This window comes from Hyposmocoma kahamanoa, unplaced genomic scaffold, assembly GCF_003589595.1.
Source record: "Hyposmocoma kahamanoa isolate Upper Pololo Valley unplaced genomic scaffold, ASM358959v1 78, whole genome shotgun sequence".
In the NCBI taxonomy this organism is placed as follows: Eukaryota; Metazoa; Arthropoda; class Insecta; order Lepidoptera; family Cosmopterigidae; genus Hyposmocoma; species Hyposmocoma kahamanoa.
Window position 1 is genome coordinate 12,542,028 of NW_020653945.1, and position 23,242 is coordinate 12,565,269.

At 36.2% G+C, this 23,242-nt stretch overlaps 3 protein-coding genes across 3 annotated transcripts; 2 read left to right on the plus strand and 1 right to left on the minus strand.

Moving 5' to 3' along the window:
* The first annotated feature begins 67 nt into the window (after positions 1-67).
* LOC113232791 (stromal cell-derived factor 2) lies at positions 68-2,201 on the plus strand. Its single transcript, XM_026467583.1, has 4 exons — positions 68-244; positions 415-610; positions 1,191-1,415; positions 1,606-2,201. Exons 1-4 carry the CDS (start codon positions 157-159, stop codon positions 1,775-1,777), a joined length of 681 nt encoding a protein of 226 aa, XP_026323368.1. The 5' UTR covers positions 68-156; the 3' UTR covers positions 1,778-2,201.
* A 437-nt stretch (positions 2,202-2,638) lies between these two features.
* Positions 2,639-7,922, minus strand: LOC113232789 (serine/threonine-protein kinase polo). The gene is made up of 10 exons (XM_026467580.1): positions 7,808-7,922; positions 7,147-7,371; positions 6,086-6,290; positions 5,467-5,659; positions 4,700-4,926; positions 4,483-4,619; positions 4,090-4,271; positions 3,716-3,849; positions 3,247-3,359; positions 2,639-3,104 (listed from the first exon to the last, which is right to left on the minus strand). The coding sequence occupies exons 1-10, from the start codon at positions 7,904-7,906 to the stop codon at positions 2,910-2,912; spliced, it is 1,710 nt and encodes a 569-aa protein (XP_026323365.1). The 5' UTR covers positions 7,907-7,922; the 3' UTR covers positions 2,639-2,909.
* Positions 7,923-9,081: 1,159 nt separating this feature from the next.
* On the plus strand, positions 9,082-19,032 carry LOC113232790 (pancreatic triacylglycerol lipase-like). Its single transcript, XM_026467581.1, has 11 exons — positions 9,082-9,461; positions 11,219-11,331; positions 11,505-11,666; positions 11,750-11,887; positions 11,979-12,082; positions 12,491-12,618; positions 14,008-14,148; positions 14,700-14,798; positions 15,356-15,470; positions 17,991-18,130; positions 18,585-19,032. The coding sequence occupies exons 1-11, from the start codon at positions 9,356-9,358 to the stop codon at positions 18,776-18,778; spliced, it is 1,440 nt and encodes a 479-aa protein (XP_026323366.1). The 5' UTR covers positions 9,082-9,355; the 3' UTR covers positions 18,779-19,032.
* Positions 19,033-23,242: the final 4,210 nt, after the last annotated feature.

A 23,242-nucleotide genomic window follows, 5' to 3' on the forward strand; every position in this document is an offset into this window, starting at 1 on the left:
TGGCTTGGGCGAATATTGGGTACTTAACATACATGACATAAATTGGCGAATTAACTTCACAAAAGCCTGGTAACACTGCCTACTACTCGTATTGTCAAATTTTACAAATTTATTGTTGTCATTATTCCTGTGTGCAGGTGGATCGTGTCTGTAATTATGGATTTTATCAAATTATTTAATGTATTTTTCAGTAAATTACTTGCAGTGCTTTATGTAACGGTTTATTTGTTTCATGTAACTGAAGGTAAGCAGTGAATAATATATACGTGTTTATAGTATTAAGTTACATTCGTCACATTGCCTGGATAACATTACGTGGCCTTACGTTACAGGAGAATTACTATGATAAATGTCTGTTATTATGAATTGAAGCTTGAATATACCCACTGAAAAATCTGTTTATATTGAGTGCAGGTTCGAGGGCGGAGTACGTAACATGTGGCACGATTCTGAAGCTTATGAACACAGACCTGAGGCTGCGACTGCATTCGCATGATGTAAAGTACGGCTCCGGCTCTGGACAACAATCGGTCACCGCGGTAGATGTATCCGACGATTACAACAGCCACTGGCAAGTGCGAGCACCAATGGCCGAGACTTGCAGGAGAGGGTAATATAATTAGCCAACCTTATGGTATTTCTTATGTCTTCAGATATTTTGTTGTATGAATTTTCTTAGTTACAATTGAGGAGCTTCACAACAAGAACCAATAAATACAATAAATTTTAATTTTGATTACTCTCTTTGAATGGATTTGTAGCATTGAGTTTATGTCCGAGCATTTAAAACATATTTTGGAGAAGGATTGAGCAGTTGCTGTTCAGGCTGGATAAATTATTCATAGAAACATGCAAACATTTGGCATCAAAAAAGTAAAAGTCAAAATGTGATGCTCCTCGCATAATATGGTTTCAGGATTGTTTTACATGACTTTTATTACATATGAGATTAGCATAACTTGTGAAAATATTCGTCCTAAAAAATACGTTTTTTTATTTTTATATAAAAATGCGCATTTAACTTCTATGTCACCTGATGGAAAATGATGACATTGATAATGTAGCATGAGTTAGAAAAATAATAATACTAGAATTTGCTGTTAACTGTTGACATAACCATTGTTTGTTTATTCAAACAATACACATTGTTTAACAAATAAATCTTTCTCATATTTATGTTTTTATTTCAGAGTACCAATCAAGTGTAATACCAACATTCGGCTCCACCATGTGAGCACTAAGAAGAATTTGCATTCACATTACTTCCAATCACCTCTATCTGGGCATCAGGAGGTTTCATGCTATGGAGACGAGGATGGTGAAGGTGACACTGGAGACCACTGGACTGTTGTGTGCAACAATGACTTCTGGAGAAGAGACACTCCAGTGAAGTTCCGACATGTAGACACTGGAGCGTGAGTTGTTTTCTTTTGTATAGCATTTAACTTCCTGATGTATTCATTTTTAATGTATGTTGGCATTGTTGATTCCATCTACAAATACCTTTTTTAATTGTCCATATATATAACTATAAATAGTATATTTTAACCTATTTTTGAAGCTAGTATACCCACATTTTCTAGTGAGGTTTATTTTATGTTACAGGTATCTGGCAGGCTCGGGGCGTACATTTGGACGGCCTATTAGCGGTCAGGGTGAAATTGTGGGTATCAATTCACAGTATGGGTCTTACACTGACTGGCAAGCCAAGGAAGGGCTCTTTGTACATCCCAGCGATCCCCTACCGCATCAACATGCGATACATTCTGAACTATAATATGCTCAGTATCATTAGATATTTAACAAATTGTGTAAGTTACTAGTGACAGTAACTTTATAGTTGAATTTAATTTTATTTGTCCACCTATAGATTGAAATAAAATCGTCATGTATGGATGATTTTATAATCAATGTCAAATGTACCATAATAAAGGTCACAATATTAACATTATTAATCTTGGCGTGTTGACTCTGACGTTTATATTTGAGAGGACTTACATTATTAATGTTAGCTAAACTTAAAGTCAACAATTTTGTATTCAGATTCATTAAATGAAATACAACATAAAAACAAATGAAAACACTATTTTTCTTAAAACTTTATTGTCAAATCTGTTCATGTTACTTTACATGAGGAATGTAATCAAATTTCACCTGAGACTTTTGAATTACATTACAAGTGGAAGTGCTTCAACACCAACAAAATTGCATTAATACTGACACACTAACTTCTTTGTATTGATTATTATAAAATACATAAACATCTCAAATTGTTATGAAATATGTATCTTGCAAATTATATTTTTGTATTCCTACACAATTTTCTTCCAATGTACCCGAAATGCAGAAACAAAATGTTAAAAAATATGTAATTACAACTAAATGTTCCAAATAATGTGACTGTCGCACCGTATCCCTCAGTCATGGTGCGCTATTTGCTAAAGAATCAACCAAAAATTTGAACTTATTCAGAATTTGCTTAAAACCACAAGGTGTATACAATGACCGTATTGTCTACCTTGGTACTGTTATAGTCAACACACTGGCATCTAGCCAGTTTCATCCATCTATTCTACAAGATTTTGTACTAATGAGATTTTGTCACTGGTTTAAATAATTTAAGAACCAGCTATTTTGTTATTTAACAGACACAACTATGATGGAAGATAATAATCCAAGTATGGACTTGTATACCAACAATATACCAAAATTGATTTTAGCGACAATTGTTGTACAAAATTATAAACACAGCTAATAAACTAAGAGATTAAACAAAAGTTGTGGAAAATATATTTGAAATACTAACCCTATAAACACTTGAAACCTCAACCAGTATGAGTAAGCAGTCCTTTGCAGGGCACTATTGAAATTCATTTATTCAAAATATAAAGTGACGAGATATGTGTTCGCTAGCACAATTTATTGGATAATACACTGTTTAGTTTCTCTAAAGCATAAGCGAGGTTCGTATAAAGCTTCTTGTCGCATCCGTGTTCCTCAATCGTGGCGAAGCGGAATGTTCGAAAATTCTTTTCCACGTCGATGTACGTGACGGCTTGCATCAGTGGACAGAGTATTATTTTTGTATGGTCTTGAAAGTTTATCTGGAGATAAAATAAAAGTTGTGTTCTATATATTTACGACAACACCCCACAAAATTATTACATTTTATTCCTTACAAAGCGCGTGACTTACAAAGTAGACGGTTTGCACATTTTGTATATCCAGCAAACTATAAACATTTACCTGCAAAGTTCCATTTGTCAGGTACATAATGACTGCTAATGTGGTCCTAAACCATTGGTGCAAATGTGGCAATCGTGACAAGCCATCGCTCTCCCTAACGGGTACTGATGCACCTGAGGAACATAAAAGTAAATGAAATAAAATACAAGCCTTAACAAAGTTTAATTAAAGTGTCTTGCACAGTGCAAGTAGTAACTTTTTTAAAACATGATTATTTTTAACCATATCATTTGATGGTGAGGATGACGTGGCAGAGAAAGAATATTGCCTTATTATGCTTTCTCTTTATTGAATATTTAACTACATAATTGTTCACCTCTCTGGATGTTTCCCTTATGGTCACTTCAATTTGTCCCGCGTTGGAGATCTAATACTGATGTCATCAATTATGTCTGAATGTGTAATGATATAATACAAAGACACTTTCCTATTTGTTTTTTACGAGACTTGCAATATATATAATACATACCAGCTTTCATAAGGTGTTCTGTCATATATCTGCGGAAGTAGGTGAGAAGTTTCATCTTCTTCTCGAGTTCCGAGGGATACTCGCGCATGGTCATGTACTGCTCCTGGCCTTGTCTATTGATGTAGTGTACATTCCTGTCAACAAATCATTAGCACTTTCACTTCGTCCTTTAAAGCAGACAGGTAATATCAGAATACACGCTGCCTTTGGCCAGTTTTGGAGTACTTAATATCTCTCCCTATAATATCCGTGCTCAGTAGTCGAAAAGGTATGGACAGATACACCAGCGTCATCTATCAAGCGAAAGTTGCGATGTAGTTTCGCATGCAATATGGCGTGGTTGAAAACTTTAAGATTAAAAATCGTATACTTACACTCCATTAGCAAGCATGATAAGTTTAGTGGTGTCGTTGAACATGACTCCGACACTCTCGTCGCAGAGTTGATAGCCAAAGCCGTATTTGTCGCTGTAATCCACCCATTTGCCGACCCAGACCAGAGGCTGTGCGGCGGGATCACTGAGCTCATCTGTTAGGCACTCCGGACGACACATAAGCTGAAAAATGTAAACAAATGTACTAAACACTTGTTGACACATATCAATGATAATAGCCAACTAGTGAACCATTAAAATTATTGAATATCATGGTAGTAAAAACATCATGATGTTCAATAAAAGAAATATTGGAATGAAACATACTTTTACAATTTGTAAATACTTGGTAAGAGGTAAGAAACCGAAACATTGTAGAAGTCATATTTAATACCTTATTAGATAACAAGCTCGCGAGGTGGTTGCGAAGCGCGATGAGGTTTTGCCGGTGCGAATTAGGCTCTACGGAGCGCGGTTCTGCTGGCATCGGCTCGCGCTTCATCGGCGAGTCCACTGCCATCGCCGTATGATCTAGGGTCGGAATAACATTTTACAATTATTATAACTGTCAAGGTCACGTGGGATCTACACAACTGATTACGCGTACTTACCGTTACTGTTAACCTCATTGAGAGGGCGGCGGTGCAGTGCAATGCCTTCGAGCTGGTCAGTACGCGGGGCCGTGGTAAGACAGGAGAGCGGGAGTGCGGCCGGCATGATCCCCGCAGAGAAGAACTCGTGCTGCAGTAGCTTGTCAACCGAAGGCCGCCGCGCTGGATTCGACTGCAGCTGCAGTACGATCATCGACGCCGCAGGTTTTCGCAGCGACGATGGAATCCTGTATGATTAATAACTATTGAGTTTCATGTTTTGGAGATTATATTTTAGGTGCGAAGTGAAAATGTTACTGAGTGTATTAATTTTATATGATTATTTGCTTTCAGTGAACCATTATTAGATACACAAGGACAACAGCACTCGACATAAAGATGACTATACAAGTATTTTTAAGTGTATGGTTTTGGGCACAAGACATAAATGATTGACCGTCACCATAGGGCTTGTGCTGTTTATATCCACCTGAGCCGATGGTTGATGGTATTGTCGTCGACTACTGCCTGAGCGTACCGGACGCTCAATTTGTGCCAGGGGCCCGAGCAACATATGCGCATTGCGAGGTATACGCCGTCACTATTTGCACAAAATATTACTATAGTCACAATCCACATATTGAGAAAATTCTATTTTAAACCTTATTTTGTAATTTCACATTTAACACATAACAAAATTATAATAAAAAAAATTAAGAGCAATGTCATAAGTAGTTTTAAATTACTAAACTTTAAGAAAAAAATCAGAAGAAAAATAAAATGTATACCTGTATTCACATTGCTTGATTCTCTTGTAGGTGTCTTTGAGAGTGGAGGTCTCGAAGGGCGGCTTGCCCACAAGTAGTGTGTACATGATGCAACCTAGACTCCAGATGTCCACTTCGAACGAGTGCCCTTTCTTTGTCAGGATCTCCGGCGCGATGTAGTTTGGTGTGCCGCATAGAGTCTGCTTTCTCTCTCCTGAATACACATTAACATGAGTAGTATAAGTAAATAAATTGGTAAATTACTTATTACTAATTTTTCGGATCTAAATCCCATAACCATATCTATTTTTTCCAAAAAAACTACAACATTTAAAAAAAATCACTTCAAAAAAAACGCGCAACACGCAATTTAGATCCGAAAACTAGTTTCATTCCTATGTGTAATAATCGCGAAATCATAAGAACTCTATATATACTTGTAATTATTAAAAGGATGTAAAAAAGCCATCCAATATTATCTACAATAAAAGATAAAATTTTATTAATATTGGTACACTGTTTTTATTACCTTTACGAATTATGAATGTGATAGTTAATCTACTGCAGATTGATAGAAATTTTTTAACACCAATTAGTTTTTTCTGGAATTAGTTATTATCATCATGTTGATTTGTTTTACCTTCGTATTCAATTCTGGCTGCAAGGCCAAAGTCTCCGATCTTGACATGTAGATCATCATCAAGGAAAAGGTTGCCTAGCTTCAGGTCACGGTGGATGATTCGCTTGCTGTGCAGGTATTGCACACCCAGCAGTATCTGGTGCATGTAGAACCGAGTCTCTGGCTCTGTGATAGCTTTTCTGCGCTTGTGTAACTCCATCATAGACTTTGGAGTAAATAGAAAATTATGTAAGCCCTTGTGGAAGCATAATGTAGCCCCTTGACGTTACAGTTAATTCGTGACAAATTGGGGTAGACTTCTAGAAATATGCAATATATTGTTATTAACAATTCAGCAATGGATGTCATTTGGCTGATGATGATGATTTAATTTGTTATGTGTCTCCATAATGAGACTACGTGAATTTGTTGTTTGTTGTGGAGACAGATTCTTGGATTTTCCATTTGTATTGGTGATAAATGCTATAAATACGTAGTGAATTATATACTAATGATAAAATTTCTACACGTAATTTCAAATACCTTGGTTGATAAAAAGTACCTGCCAAAAATATAACATTTTAAGTGGTTTTCAATTTATATTTTTAATTATAATACATTCATTTGCTTGCTACGACGCTCGTACAAAGTCACTGTGCATGTTAACATGTTCATTGCCAAGCTGTAAATAGGAATTTTGTGTGGTGGCTGCTATACTATTTCGTGCAGAAACTCGATAGCGATGTCTACGCGATAACGCGTGATCGGCCATTTGATGACAACTCTTCAACTTTGGTAATAGGCAATCAATGTGTTAAACCAGATAACTAGTACGAGAAAGTGATGGGCAACCCTATCCAAGCCACACACACACACACACACTGTGTGTGTGTGTGCATGTGTGTGTGTGCATGAAATTATGAACTATGGATAATAAAAACACTAAAAATTGTAGTATATAAAGTTACTTCTAATTTTTATTTTGAGATTGACTTCAAATGTGTGCAAGATTCTGTTGTTGATATTAGTACTGGGTAGCACAGTAGCTGCTCGAAACTTCTATATTTAGTAATAACTCTTACCCGACGTTTGCAGAGTTCAAGTATAATGTAGATATTAAGTGAATCCTCGAAGAAGCTGTGGAAGCCAACCACATGTTTGTGTTGCAGAGAGCGGTGGATTGAGATCTCCTGTGCCATTTTCTCCTTCTGGCTGGACTTCACCATTAGCTTCTTGGATACTATTTTTCCTGCATACACTTGATTTGAGGCTATGTCCTGAATTTCGTAGCATTTTGCGAAACCACCCTGTAATATGTTTAATATATTTAATTTTTTATTTTAATAATGTTTTAACATGTTTTTGTTTTATGTAAATTGATAAGAACATTTCATGAAAGTTAACATCACATTTATGTTACAAGAAGGTCTCAAATTGATGCAGGTCGCATAAAAAAGGGATTTAGTTTACAACAATAGTTTACCTTATTTAAAAACTCAAAACTAATTTTATAATTTTTAGACTAATTACAATGAATTTACTAGTTACTATCGGCATATACTAATGACTAAATCAATTTACCAGACGGCGTTGGTGTTTTATTGTAACCGTTATTCAAGGTACTCATTTTGAACTCTTGCAGTTTATCCATAAAATTTCCACTGTGACCGCGGTTAATTGGGCTCATACATTAGTTACTATAATCAATTTTTAGTTATGTAAACGAGTGACTCAATCACTTACCTTCCCAAAAAACCTTAACCTCTGGTAGGTGCTGTTTGTTTGAGGATCACGTATGATTTCAGGGATTTCTTTCTTCTCGTCTTCTTTGATCGACGTCATTTTAAAACTAACTTATAAATGTAAACTAAAATCAAGTAAAATATTTAATAACTAACAATAAATTGCAGATGATTGTTGACAAAGGAGATTTCAAACGGTTAGACGTTTGAACTTTTGAAAGCAGTTGCACGAAATTTTGAACGGTTATTCGGTTCAGCCAATAGTGACGACGCATTTCCTACCATAAAACAAATGGTATATATAATCTGCGAAATAATTTTAACAGTGTGCTTTTTTGATGAAAATTATATATTTATTCGTGTTTTACATAAGTTTGTTCCCACAGTTATAAAAAATGAGTGTCTTTAATTTATATTAAGCACAACTACATTAAAATTGTCTGACAAAAAAAAAATCAGTAGTAATATTTGATACATTAAATTGGCAACACAAAAACCGTTATCTATTTGTCTCTTTCTAACAACATTCTCTATACACGAGGAAAAAAGAGGAAGAAAATTATTATTACGTTTGTTATTTTGTGTGTATTTGTAATTTGCAATACGTAGGCGGCAAAATTTAATATTATTTTAATTTGAGGAAAATCAATTCATCGTTTCTGATCATTGGCTTACCTGAAGGTAATTTTTTTCTATTATTATTGTATTTTTGTAAGGGTTAAATTAATAATAGAACATAGAACATATAATATACATGGACATCGTCACTTAGACTTTCTGATGCTGTGCACGGGTCTCCTCTTGGGAAATAATGTATTTATAACACAAACGGTGGTTACGGTGAATAAAATACACCACACTAACATAATGCGTATGTAGCAACTTTAGATAATAATCTTCTATAGGTACTTCGAATCTATTCCTGAAAACTTAAAAAAAATTTACCACTCGGTAAAAAAGTTCCTATGCATTTGCTACTCGTAGCATACTGTCTTAAGAGTACAAAAACAAAGTAAATTCTCGCTTGTATTTGACCTCAGACAAGACTCTATATGCGTAGCTACTGTCACACGCCTCCTTCTCCGGCGCAACAATTATGATTACAATCGCTAATTGGCGAAAATATGATATACAGTTCAACGAAATAATTGACATTTATTTAAGACGTTTCTATAGCTCAATAAGTTGCCTTTGAACGTGATTGATTTACGTAAGTAGGTACTTTGCCGAAGAGTGTGAAGGAATTATTTTACCATAGAATTTTTATGATTCCTGATAACAGCTATCTTGTTCGCTTCCTGTGGCAATCACTGAACAGCGAATTGCAAATAAATACTGAATTCAAATACTGACACACTATTATTTCTAGATCAATGTCATGCCTTGGGAAGGTCGTGGTTATTTGGCCCATTTTCATTAATAAATGTTAATATTATATTAAACAGCGGTGACTCAAAAGTCTTCATTATAAAACCCCGCGAATTATTAAAAGTGCCACTTTATAGTGTACTGTGGTCTGGTGCCGTTAGCAGAATTTAATTAGTATAAAATGCGGGCAATTCGCATATGTTTGTTGTACATTGTATTTCAAGTAATAGTTTTTCAAGAAGTACACGGTGCCAAGGGCCATCCCTGGATAAGAACAACTGATGAGCGTAAGTATATTATATTATGGTTATAATCATTTTATGTAGTTTACGATGTTATCTGTGAGTATTTTTGTTTCTACCTACTTATTAATAATTATTCAATTAGTTGGGTTGGTAAGCCCTAAATTACAGAAAATATTAGATTTCAGTTAGTTTTCGATAAAAACGAAATAACATACAAATACATTAATTGTCTGGCATATAAATTACAGTCAACATTGACTTTGTCGCAAGCAATATTTGTAAATAAAATATATATAATAGAAGCCTATCGCTGAAGGCTTGGCTTGTAGTTACTTAGTCGTGAGATGGCGTGTTGCAGCCACTCCGCGCCGCGGCAAACTGCTTAGCCTGAATACCTGAATGCATCGAAGACACGAAATGTACCCGAGGTCAAGAAAAATGTTGATCAGTTGTCTTGGTGACTACCTAAAAAAAACCACTTTTAAACACACGTAAAACTGTAGTTAAAGAAATAAACATGTTGTAATAAAGCATTTTTCTTGAACATTGAAAATGGAGCGCACTGTATCGTTCGTCGTCGATTGTATCTAGCAACCGCGTAAAATATGCCTATGTAGAGAAATTTAGTTCTTATTGTTGCCGTAGAACATTGTCAAACTTTTGATGCTATCAAAGTATCGTGGCGACTATCGACAGTATAAACTCATAATTGTGATACTAACTCACAGCCCTTGATGATATGTTCCTACATTATTTCACATAACTACAATGACTATGTTAAAATTACGTAGTAAAAAAAATTGTACTGGATATTTGTAATTTTTTGAAATGTAACATTTATTACTATTTGTAACGATTCTTGTAATACAATATATTGTATATAATAGTATAAAGTTTACAAGATAATAAAATAAATCTATAAATCTATAAATCGATGTTTCGATTAACCTTTCGCATATATACACAGTTTAGTTCCATCATCTTGATACATATATTATGTTTATTATAAAAATAAAAAGCCGTGGTAGCCTCACTGTTTGAACTACTGCCTCTCAAGCAGAGGCTCGTGGGTTCGAATCCGGACTCGCACCCAGAATTTATGTGTGAAATTTAATTTGAAATTTATCATGAGTTTTTCGGTGAAGGAAAATCATCGCGATGAAACCAGTGCGTTGAAGAAGGTTCACAACCCTCAGAAAACGGGGGACACACGTTTTCTGAGGGTTGTGAACCCATTGAACGCATTGGGTCAGCGTGGCGGACTATGGCCTAAACCCTCGCCTGAGAGGAGACCCGTACCTAGCAGTGGGACGTATAAATGGGTTGATGATGATAAAAATAAAGCAGCACATAGAATAACCATGATAAAGTAGCTTTGAAAATGTTATCGCCATGGATGAACGTTTTATTCAGATTTGTCTAGAGTTCGCTTTAAGTATAAGCACTCTTTTTAAATAGATTATCAAATTGGGTTAAGGTCGAGAGGGAGCATTTTGCAAGTTTTGTTTATTAGCTGTACGACTTGCTTAGCAACCAAGGACGGTATCAACATCATATTTTTACGTTGATACGAAAATAACACACAAAGAAAGTTGTCACGCGACTCGGAGGACAGTAAAGGTTAATTATGATAAATAAAATACGTCATAAAAATCTTGTTTAGGTATCTATAGGGCCGGAAATGGTTGTATTTATGCACTGCAGTGTATCGACACTAGTATCTGTGCAGCGGAAATATTTTAGCAGAAGGATGTATGTGGGTTCATGCAGTTTTTATGAATCTCATTTTTTTCTTACAGTGGAAAACCACATAAGCCCTGAAGATTTGCAAGAGTTTTTGAATACGCATTCTGGGACTACTACAAGTGGATATGCTACAACTTCCAATCTAGATTACGCTGATGCTTTTCAGGTTCCATTTATTTTCATTGAAATAACGTAAGCGTAAAAAAATTGCTAGCACGGAATCAATAAACACCAAACCATTAGAACATAATAAAAGACAAAGTACAACTGTGATTTCTTCGATTTAACGATCAAGTTAACAATACGTTAATATTTCAATGTCAGTTATGTTTTATTTAGGAAACCACCACACGAAGTTCAGTTCCAGAAGTGGTGGATTGCTTTGGCTTGGGCTCTTTGACTAATAGTCTACCATGGCTTTTCAATATGAAACCCGATACCGCCGAGAAAGTGAACACACATTTTTACATGTCTTCGCGAGATAAAAACTACAGAGTACAGGTAATCCCGCCCACATATATGTATATCTACATAATTTCATCATGGTTTTAAGTCTGTACTTAACAAATTACAAGTTATTCTAGGTGTATCCAGGTAAACAATTCGGTCTCGAATGGGTAGACTTTAAAGCCTCCAGGAAAACGATAATGATTGTACATGGTTTCATGAGCCATAGCAACGCCTCTTGGGTCACGGACATGGCTAGAGCTTTATTGGACTGGGTACGTACTAATGACTGGCAAAATTTACCTCATAAATGACGGTCGATTGCAACAAGTTTAACCATTATGACGTATTTAATTTTAATTTTAGGGAGACGTAAATGTCATCGCGGTAGATTGGAGTGGAGGAGGAAATACTTGGAAATACTGGAGGGCAGTCGCAAACACTCGACAAGTGGGCTCTGACATCATTGGGTAAAACCGAAAGACTGCTTTAGCTACAGGATAAAATACTATAACAAGTAGTGAATGTAATTTTTAAATACAAAGTTCGAAAACCATGAAAAAATCCTTCGCCCTACGACCACGGGATTCCGTCCCCATTGCTCTTCCAAATAAGCTACAGGTCGAGTTACCAAGTTGACGAAATTCTTTTATATGTCTATCAATCTTTGCATTGATTTTTTCGGCTTTGGTAACTCGACCTGTATGTAGCTTAGTTGGAAGAGTGGTCGCAGGTTCGAGTCCTGTGGGGTAAAAGAAATTTTTCTTTGTGTTCCACCTTTGTATTTAATAATTATACCAAACGAATGGAGTTATTTCACAAAATAAAAACAACTTAATGATACAAGTATTGAATATTAATGACTTCGGTGTTTTTAGGTTTCTGCGGCAGTTAATGAACGCCACGGGTGCAAAGGTCAAAGATTTCCACTTTATCGGTCATAGTTTGGGCGCTCACATTGTCTCCTATGTTTCTTTTCACTTGGGCGGTGTCGGAAGAATTACAGGTACCTAAAATTGTTACAGTCAGACAAAACTCTAGCAATGGACAAATTCGCGATTGCTGATTGAAAATAAACTTACATAAAGTAATACAAAAAGATCTTATTCTAATTTGACGACCTCAGTGGTCGAGTGGCTTGCACACCGATTTTCACGGTGTCACCATCTCTGATGTTCCCGATTCGATCCTCGCCCGGGTTAATGTAGACACAAAGTTTTCAATATTGTCTCGGATCTGGGTATTCGTGGTACCTTTTTTTTATTTATTTTTTTTATTATTATTTTATAGTATTCGTGGTACCTACCTATCGTCATTGTTTCTGATTTCAATACCACAATTGGTTTAGTTACTTTGGGATCGGAGCAATTTAAGTGATGTGTCTAAATTTTATTTATTTAATTGTATACTAACATAATACATTATGTCACTCAGACTAAACACGCCTTTCCGAACACATAGATAAGAAATTATTCAACTTAAATTCAATGGTCTGAATCATCTCTACAAAACAAAATATCAGCACCAAATGTAGTTTAGCAGGCCACATAATTAAATAAAAACGTGAATGACAAAACAGTAGCAATAGATATAGAGTTCTTAAGTTTTCGCGATTGGTGCACATTGGAAGGTTTTAAAAAAAATAGTTTCATTTCCAACGAGTCGCAAAAGAGCTTCTTGTGAAAGAGTTCATTCAAAGAAGTACTGATAGCACACCTATATCAGCCGCCAATCAGTATAATGTACGCATTACTACGGTTTTGAAGGTTAAAGGTGCTAGCGAAACTACAAGCACATAGGACTTGTGACAGTGACGTGCGCACAGGCAGTGCACCCCAGATCTTAGCGATTTGAATGACCCTGCAACGTGTCGCTTACCACTAGGCGCACGCGACTTGTTCGTCCCATCATTAAAAAAACATTTGAAAGATCATTCTCGGACTAGTAGTGTTCACTACCTAATTTCCATAGCAATTTTTATTATCTAGTTTCATTTCATGATAATACTCAGTGTAAATATTTGATAGCATGTATTTAAGTGATGAAAAGCAGCAGGCAAAAAAATCTAAACGGTCATCTATTTTAATGATTGATCTTTTCTCTGAGACATAAAATAAATTAAATCAATGGATATTATAATCTGTTCGGAGCTATGCAAAAAATGTTTGATTTATATATATTAATTTGTTATAATTTGTTAATACAAAGATCGAACAATCAGAAAAGTTCCTACCATGAATGCAGTTTATTTATAATTTATCCGTAAGTTACCTATTATAGAGGGAACAATTAATACATCGTTTATTTTAAAAAGTGCACATTTACAATAATAATTGATCTATTCTTTGTGGATCAAACAATATTATCCCACATTTTATTCGACTTTATCTTAAAGGGTTGGACCCAGCGCAGCCGTGCTTCCGCACGTCAAATCTAGTTGAACGCTTGGATGCAAATGATGCAGATTTCGTCGATGTTATCCATACTAACGGCCGTTTATTGACTAAGATTGGATTTGGACTACCTGATCCCATTGGTACGCTTCTTTTTACACGTATACATATATACGTATGTTCTTATTATTTTCTCCTACAAGGTTATTATAAAAAAGCCGTGACAGCCTCTGAGACTCCCTACATTAGCGTCTGTCGAGCGTCAGCGCCTTGCCAACGCACACACAACGTCTCTAATGGTTTGACCTACACCTCTCAAGCAGAAGCCGTGTGTGGGTTTGAATCCGGGGTTGCCTCTGAGTTTTTTAGAATTTAATTGTGAAAATTTATTTGATTTCGAAATTTACATTGAGCTTTTCGGTGAGGAAACCTGCACGTCGAAGAAGGTTCACAATTCTTGGACAACGTGTGAAGTCCCAAACCAGCATTGGGCCAGCGTGGCGGACAATGGCCTAAACCCTCGCTTCAGAGGAGACCTATGACTAGCAGTGGGACTTATAAATGGGTTGATGATGACGTTGTGACCGATCTTTCACGTTTCATTTAATCTAATTTACTATAACGTTCTGAAATGTAATGGGGTATGTGTATTACAAGGTAATAAATTACATATATTTGTCATCTGCTATTGCAGGTACCGCAGATTTCTATCCTAACGGTGGTATGAAGCAACCAGGTTGTGTTAATAGCTCCAATTCGATTTGGGCTCAAGTGTTGCCCTCTTCTGTTTCAGGTAAGTTATTCTCAAGTTCGCCTCTTTTTTAACCTACTTAAAAAAAGGAGGAGGTTCTCAATTCGACTTTTTATGTTACGCGATTACTCCGTCATTTGTGAACCGATTTCGATGATTCTTTTTTTGTTGAGAAATGTGAGTGTTCCCATTCAATAAAAATATTCCTCGTCTAAGGGTGGCAAATCAGAGGAAGAATGCGATTTATTATTTTTCACTTGCTTTCCGTTAACCGATTTCTATAAAACTTGGCAAATACAGACATCAAAAGTGTTTAGCGATTTTAAGATTATTTATTACCCTATTAAAATTAAATAAAATATAAATATATCAGATATTTTTGTGAGATAGACCGAAAAACCATTGCTGTTAAAAATCATGATTATCATTGATGTCAGGTTTTTAACCTGACTTTTAGCAATTGGCAAAAACGTGCTGATCAATATACATTTTTAATGAGTGTAGATGTAAACCACAAACGTTTGAGATCGGTTTTTTAATGAAAAGTTGTCATTATTAATGATTCATATTGAATTGATAAATAACGTTTTGTTTAATAGGGCTGCAGCAGGCTATTTGTAGCCATGGCCGCGCGTATCTACTGTTCACCGAGTCACTGATTACGAGAAGTAATTGCACATTCAGGGCCCATCGGTGGAATTTAACTTATGAAGGGTGAGGTTCTGATTGCTAACAATTATTGCGTTATTGTACCGAATAAATAGTGTACTATGTCTACGTGACATTCACGCGTGTGTGGCTAGTATCATAGATTTGTATTTGTGTACCACCCACGCTGCAACTGATTTCGACAAATCATCGCTTAGCAAATAACACCGAACAGGTAAAAAATTTGCGGTTTTTACTTTTGAACGTTACTCAAGTCAAAATATAAGGGGAATATCATAAAAAATAGATTTAATTTTTTTTATCAGTAAAAACGATAAAAAAAAGAAGACGTCGGTTCGAATCCGGCCGGATCGAAGGAGTTCTTTGTATTTATAATTATAAGAAACTAGTGGAGTAATTTCACAAAAAAATAATAGAATATCATAGTGGTGAAACATCCTGACATTCAACAAAACACTTAAAAAATATTTGACAGAATGATCGCAACAATTTTATGACTACCGCGGTCTCACCACTAGGCAAGCCTGTATCGTGAAGTCCCGTGCAACCGATTTACATATAATATTTAGCCTCCTTAGATATTAAAAAAAAAGAAAAAAGTGCACATTTGATCTCCATCTCACCTGGTGGAAAGTGACGATGTAGTCGACGATGGAGCATGCACACCTAAATATTCACTCTCGGCTTGAAAAGACCCAAGATAACCCAATTCAGGGAACAAGTTTGCAGCAGGGTTGTCGCTAATATCAGTACACACGCTGGAATTTACAAACCTTCCAAAAACAGACTGCCGAAAAAGCAGCCACAGAAATCTAAATAAATATTTATTTGGATTTCTGTGAGCTCAGCTGTTTTTTTTTGGAATGCAACTTTGATAAAACTCGACCACGATTAAGCTAGCTAGGCAGATTGATTGTTTTCATGTAGATTGATTATTTTCATTGGGATAATATTTCAATACAATACCAAAAAAATAGAAAGCTTTTTCATGTAGATAGATTCAGTGACGATGTATATTTTTCGCGTTTTTTAAATACATAAAATCAGCATCCGCTGATGTAAAGGCCAAGAAATCAGCACATGTGTAAAAAACCTGCATCAGCAATAACCCTAGTTTGTAGCCAGCGAATTCCACTCCATAGCCGTTCGCCATATAAATGTGGAAGCGTAACGTTTCATGTGAATCCTTGGAATATCCACAACACAGAGACCTAACCCCAGCCTACGTCTGCTCCCCCGATGATAGGGGTGATGATTAGATAAAATCAAGTCATCAACAATTATTTCTTTTTTAAATAAAAGTCTGCAGGCAGGGAATTTGTTATCTATACATTATATAGCACTTATTACTAATAATAGGTAAACAAAATTATACACACATATTTTTTCACTTTCATTTCAAATTAGTCGAAAAGTCTTGAGCGGTGTTGTTTGCTAAGTGAAGACATACGTTTCACAAATGTCGTAGGCTATTTGGGCTATGGCCTATGACATCAACAGAAAATAAATATGGCGGGCGCTAGATGCTTTACCGTAGAACTGTACCGACATCAATGATATCATGTTTACAGAGTTCACATCATTTCCCTTGAAATTCTATTTTAGAATGGACAAAATAATATTGTACGGGTATGTAATTTACTACAAACATATTTTGTTTATTTTTTCATAGCAAGAGGAAGGCTATTATCGGTGCCTACCCCGACGGGAAAAGGGCTTGGAGTATGTTATGTTGGAATGTTGCTTCTTACCATATTATTATAGTCATAATAATGACTATGACTACCATATCGCACTTGTAATGTAACAGTGTAATAACTCAAAAAGTGTATTTCTCAGATGTGTGATGTGGATTCTCAGAATCGCCGAAAAACGAATTACTCGCTTCTCTTGAAAGATCTGTGTAAATTTATGTATAGGTTATTTTCTACTTGCCAAATATACATATTTAAAAATAAAAGAATAAATAATGTCATATTTTTGAATAAGGACTATTTTGACCAGAACTAGCTCACATGTGTGTCTTATTTTGCGTTAAGTATATATCTTTTAGTTGTTTTTTACAATATTCTAACGACGGTTTTATTGACGTGTAGATAATCAAATTATACGTTCAACAATGGTACAATCTTGAATTTCATGTATTTTGAGTTATAACACTATGTAATAGCAGTGCGATATTATTATTATACAAAAGCCATCAACTTTTGTTCTTTTATAATACCAAGTAACGGGACGAACACGTCTTACGCCTGGTGATTCCTGGCCACACGCCTGTCCATAACACTTGCAGTGCCACTCAGAGACTTAAATCGCAAAGAGGGACACTGCCACTGCGCCCGTCACCCTGAGACATAAGTTGACAAGTCCCATGTGTCTGTAATTTTATCAGCACCCTTACCTTTCAAACCGGAACGCAGTATTACTCACATTACTGCTAGGCGGCAGAAATAGGTAAGGTGACAGTACTTTCCTGGACGAACTCTTTCACAAGGAGTTTTATTGCTACTAAAATATTGCTACTAAATAGATATCGTATTTATTATAATTGTCTGTCTAACACAGGGTAAATACTAGTCTGGAGGCGGCATGCGATAGGCAAGGATCCTGTGCAGAGATGGGCGTCAGAGCAGTAGGAGGCAATGGTTTGCCAAAAGCAAGCGGACCCTATTTCGCGCTCACCACTGAAAAGCAACCTTATTGTCGTAAGTTACCTTAATACCTACTTATTACCTTTTTGTCAATGAAGTGCAGGGTTAAGAGCATGTCAAGCTTGATTATGCCCTCCAGTATATCACAGGACTATACCTCGAGGCATTAAGTACTACGTGATTAGCTCAACTACATACAATCGTTTGGACATACTGCTGACATTACATCCTCTAAATAAACATCATGTTAAAAACAAATTACAAACATGCCTTCAAACCCTTAACTATGCGGAAACGGAAAAATTATTGACTAAGTCGTAATTTTACCACTTAATTTTATAACTGCACTGTGCTATTCTTCGTATTTCTTTTACTGAACCTTGACACATACACACACTCATACAAACAGATACTCTATCACATTCCCCCCTCCACACACACCCTCGTTCTAAAGACACATTGCTTGTTTTAAATTTTACAAAATTTTAAGTTAAGTTATTTGTTACAGCAACAGAATTCGAGAGACATCACCCGCGGGCAGACCTACTTCACGATCTCCGCGAAGGTTTCAGGCTAGACCGGCACCACAGGACGACCACCAAGTTACCAGGCCATGCTGACTCAATGTTTATGGAGTCTACTACAAAGAAATATGTTACGACCACGACGAAGAGTAGCTGGTTCGATTGGTGGTTCGGATAAAACTGTACAAGCAAGTAAAGCAATAGCTACACGCTGATCAATTTATTGTATCATCGTCGCTTTATTCACAAAGATAATTGTGATCTATGATTGAGTAAACGTAGTTCTAACTATGGTTACTCAATCATAGACTTGTCTTTGTAATTTTAGGTAAGTGTGTATTTAAAATTGATGTGTCTCCGGCGCAGGAGAAAGCTACAGTATCTAGAGTTTAAGAAATATCATGACAATAATTGTTACGTTTATCTCTGAGAATGTGTTTAAAGTTATTTTTGTACAACCTAACCTCCAAGGTTGGGTTGTATCTCTCCTTGGAGGTTAGGTTGTACAAAAATAACATCAGTTTTGAGCTAGACCTGTGTCCGTCGATCATTTTTGATAACCTGGGTCGATCATGACCCATGCGTAGTGTGATCGGGTCAAATGATTCGACCATACATTCGATATTTTAGCGGGTCACCCGTCTCTTATGATACTTCAACATGACGTTTAAAAGTGTAAAATTATACAATTAGCGTTTATTCTTTCCTGCTGATGGGTAATGTGTCTATAGTTAAATGCATCATTGATAAACCACACTTAGGACACTAAAATTTCTTTCTAGGAAAACGGTGTTACAAAACAAATATACAGAACAAAAAACTTATGAGCGTTCAAAATTACTAATTTATTATTCATTCATACTTTAACATTAGCTAGTGCACTCTTAAATAAACACAACATACCGAAAAACAGATTAAACGTACAAAATTACCCTGTTACGGAAACTACGCCACCGAGCAATTAGGATAAACGAATGATTGATAGACTCATTGATCCGTTAACCTGTTGACCCGTTGACTCCTTGATCGATTGCTTTTGACTTTTTGGTTCGATCGAATGAAAGTTCTGTCAAACAAATGTTCGACCTAAACGAAGAATGAGAAGACGAACCGTGTCGTGACTGGGGGCTTCACGTGAGAGTGAACGAGACAATACTAATATAGTGAATTGTTGAATAATGTCTAAAATTATAGAGATAAAGTCCAATATTGCGCGCACGACACTTGAAACTCTAAAATGATCGGGTTATTTAGATGTTAGTAACCGGGTTATCGTGTCACAGGTGCAGTTCGAATCATTTTGATTCGATCGAACTCGATCGTCACACATCTATTTTGAGCAATGATAATATGATAATAATCGTAATGTATTGATGCAATAATGTACAAGTGCTTCCATTTTATCAATGTGCCTCGGCAATCATCGGATTTTCGAATGCACACGAATATTAATTTCCATGCCCAAAAATTATTAGATTAAAAATCTATAATAAATCGAATTTTGAACAACGTACTTTATTGTTTTGTTTTGGTTTCCGTGTGAACTATATAGAGCTGTAAAACTTTTTACCTGTTTTTTATAACATTTACTCCATGTCAATAACCAAGTGAACAAAAATATAAAGTAAATAAAGAGTGCTTATTTCATATAACTAAAAATGAATATTTTTCCGGTTATTAATCATTTCAATTCAGTCCGTGTCTGAACGCATTCCTTCATCTGACATAGCTATGTTAGTATGTTCGCCATCGATGGAATAATCACTTTCAGCGCTGCTCGAACAGGTATTCTTGATTTCAGGCTTCTTGTAAAAAATACAAGTATACGCTGTAAATTATCTGTCGTGCCTGTGACTTTAATGGCTTTCCTCCCATAATAAATAAAAAATGTAATGGCAACTTTATATACTTCAGAGTCGACTGAAAGCGTTCGGTCTGTACCAAAGGTTAAGTGCAACTGAATAAAACCCGACGACAGCCGAAACACGAAGGTTGCCGAGGGACATTGAGAAAATAGAAGCACTGTAGACTTGTACGTAATTGGTTAAAGCAATTTATATCCTTAGCCCGCAATACATGTTTGCCGAGCCTAGGCTAGTGAAGGCGAGCGCTTAAGCTATATTCATATATAGGGTTCATTTCGCGTTGCTTGTCACGTCTCGCCGTCGCTCCTGACCACTCGTCTCACTTAGAAACGGTGTTGGTTTTTCTGCACAAATCAATGGCGCGCGCCAACGCTCTGCCAATGGTGTATACACGTTGTCCGCCCGCCATTAATCGGTTGGCATCTGTCGCGATAATACTTGCAAAATATCGCTCAGTAAACATCAAGATATTTTCAAGTTTTTGGAGTTCTATCAGAATGAACCTATTATTTGGAACCCCAAAGACTTTCTTCTATGTTCATCTTACCTTGTGCTATTTTTGTGAATACTCAGCATCCACCACCTTGTTTTTTCTTTTCTTTTTTACAACTTTATTGCGGTATACACTAACAGGCGCTATTAAATAAACAGCAACAGCTGCAATAACTTCTGCGTCGGCGTCGTCCATATTGTTTCAATGGACAGTCCCATATCTTTCTACAGAAGTTTTGTTTATAGTGCCCCTACCCCTATCCCTATCAACCTCTTGGTTATGTGGGAAGGGCACTATGACCTGTGCAAGCAAACTTGCACAGGAACCATGTAAGTCAGGTCGTAACCCCAGGTTAGCACGTTTTCACGCACTTCATCCGGTTCTCTGCAAAGCTAGTGTCTTAGGTGAGCCGCCCCGGGTGCACGTACAGCACCCTATCTATTTTCCAGATAGGTACCGGAGCTGTAGGCACGCTCACTTCCTGTCGCGCTCCGGGCTAGTGCAGGAGATGCCAAGTGGCAGGGTCCTGCAACGATATCCGGACATAGCCACCGACTTAAAAGGCAACTCACGTGTCCCGCGCGTCTCTTCGCCTAAGACCCTCAACTAGACCGCTACTAAGACGCGCTAGCTGCGCGCGGGACGAACGCCCCGGTCACCATCTACAGGTGCAGACGAACGTGTTCGTCCCTGCAGCTAACCACAAACCCCGGCGAGTCCATACCCAAGTCCGGGTCAGAGACGCCCTTGAAGACGTATTACTGGCCCGGACGACCGCCGTATCCTGGCCTTGCCGTCGAGCCCGTAGTCTCTCGTATCTCTCGGGTCGGTAGATAGGGACAATGGACAATGGAAACTGACAGCGGCCAACGTGTGGGCAGCTCCACAAAACTCGTCTAATCAATTTGTCTACGCTTACGTTGAACTAGGCTCGGCCAACATGCAGTGCGTGCTTTAGATTTCCATATAGATTTATGTTCCAGTTTCGTAAGGTAAATTTATTCATAAATGCATTTTAGATGATTAAGTATCTGTATTATAAAGTCATATAATATACATATACTTTGATTATTTGTTCTATTAAAAAATAAATATTTTAAAGTGTGTTTAATTTTAAATGAACCAGTGTCGTGCACGAAGCATATTGTAAATAATTACATTTTAAGTACATTAGGTCTATTACCTACTCGATAAAAGCTTTTAGTAGTGATTAATTTTTTGTACCTATTCTCTTTTCACTAAATAAACAATCGTCATATGATTTATTTCACGTTAAGTAGACGGAATGATTCGTTCACCACAGCACCGGAGAAATCAATTTGAAATTTCTTTTAAAAGAAGATTTTTATTCTTTGGACGACACAGTGGCATACATGGTCTTGGCCATTTGTTTAGAGAAGACGCTCCTTTTTTCGCAAGGTAACTATCAGTTCCGTGAAAATATTTGTAATACCTTTAATATGTCTAGAACTTATCGATACGTTTGATACAATTTCTCACTATTTCCAATGAATTTCGACTACACCACTTCACTAAACTAATGAATTTCACATGAACAAAACTCAATGTGACTTCAGGCCACTAGCGACGTAGTAGACGTACTAACGTAAACAGTAAACTTGCGAAGAATCTTAAAAATTAGCACGTGAGTCAATTAATCGTGTGACATATAAGTACATACATAGAAGTGTGCTTTGCATAGTACGTATGTGCGAACGATGTTCATTTGTTTTGCTTATCTCAACGTGCTCTACAGATTATGCTGAACAATTAGGTTTGATTCTATTTAATAAAGGATTTTACCTTGAAAAATGTGTTAATTTTAAGTTTGCATAATTATACGCATGTTTATTTCTGTCATTATCATTTATTTAGATCTGTGAAAAATGATTAGGCGTAAATAAGGCACGATTATGAAACGTATAATAAGATTCGACGTTAAGTACAGATAGGCAGATACGTACTTAACATAATTGAAAATGATTTTTGAAAAAAAAAAAAAAACCATAAAACAAATCTTGAGAATAATTCTAACTTCAATATAAAGAGTAAATGATCTTTTCGCTATAATACGAAAGAGACATTGGTCTTTTTTTACGAGAGTAAACAATTCGGCCAATATTATTGTAAGGACAGTATGCGATACGTGCTACTTTGTAAGCGAACACTCCATTTTAAAAATATAAATAACTTAATTATAATTATACTATTATTTGTAATGTAAATTCAATTATTTACTTTAGTTCTTAATTATTTACGTCATTAATAATAATAATTTTCCGTT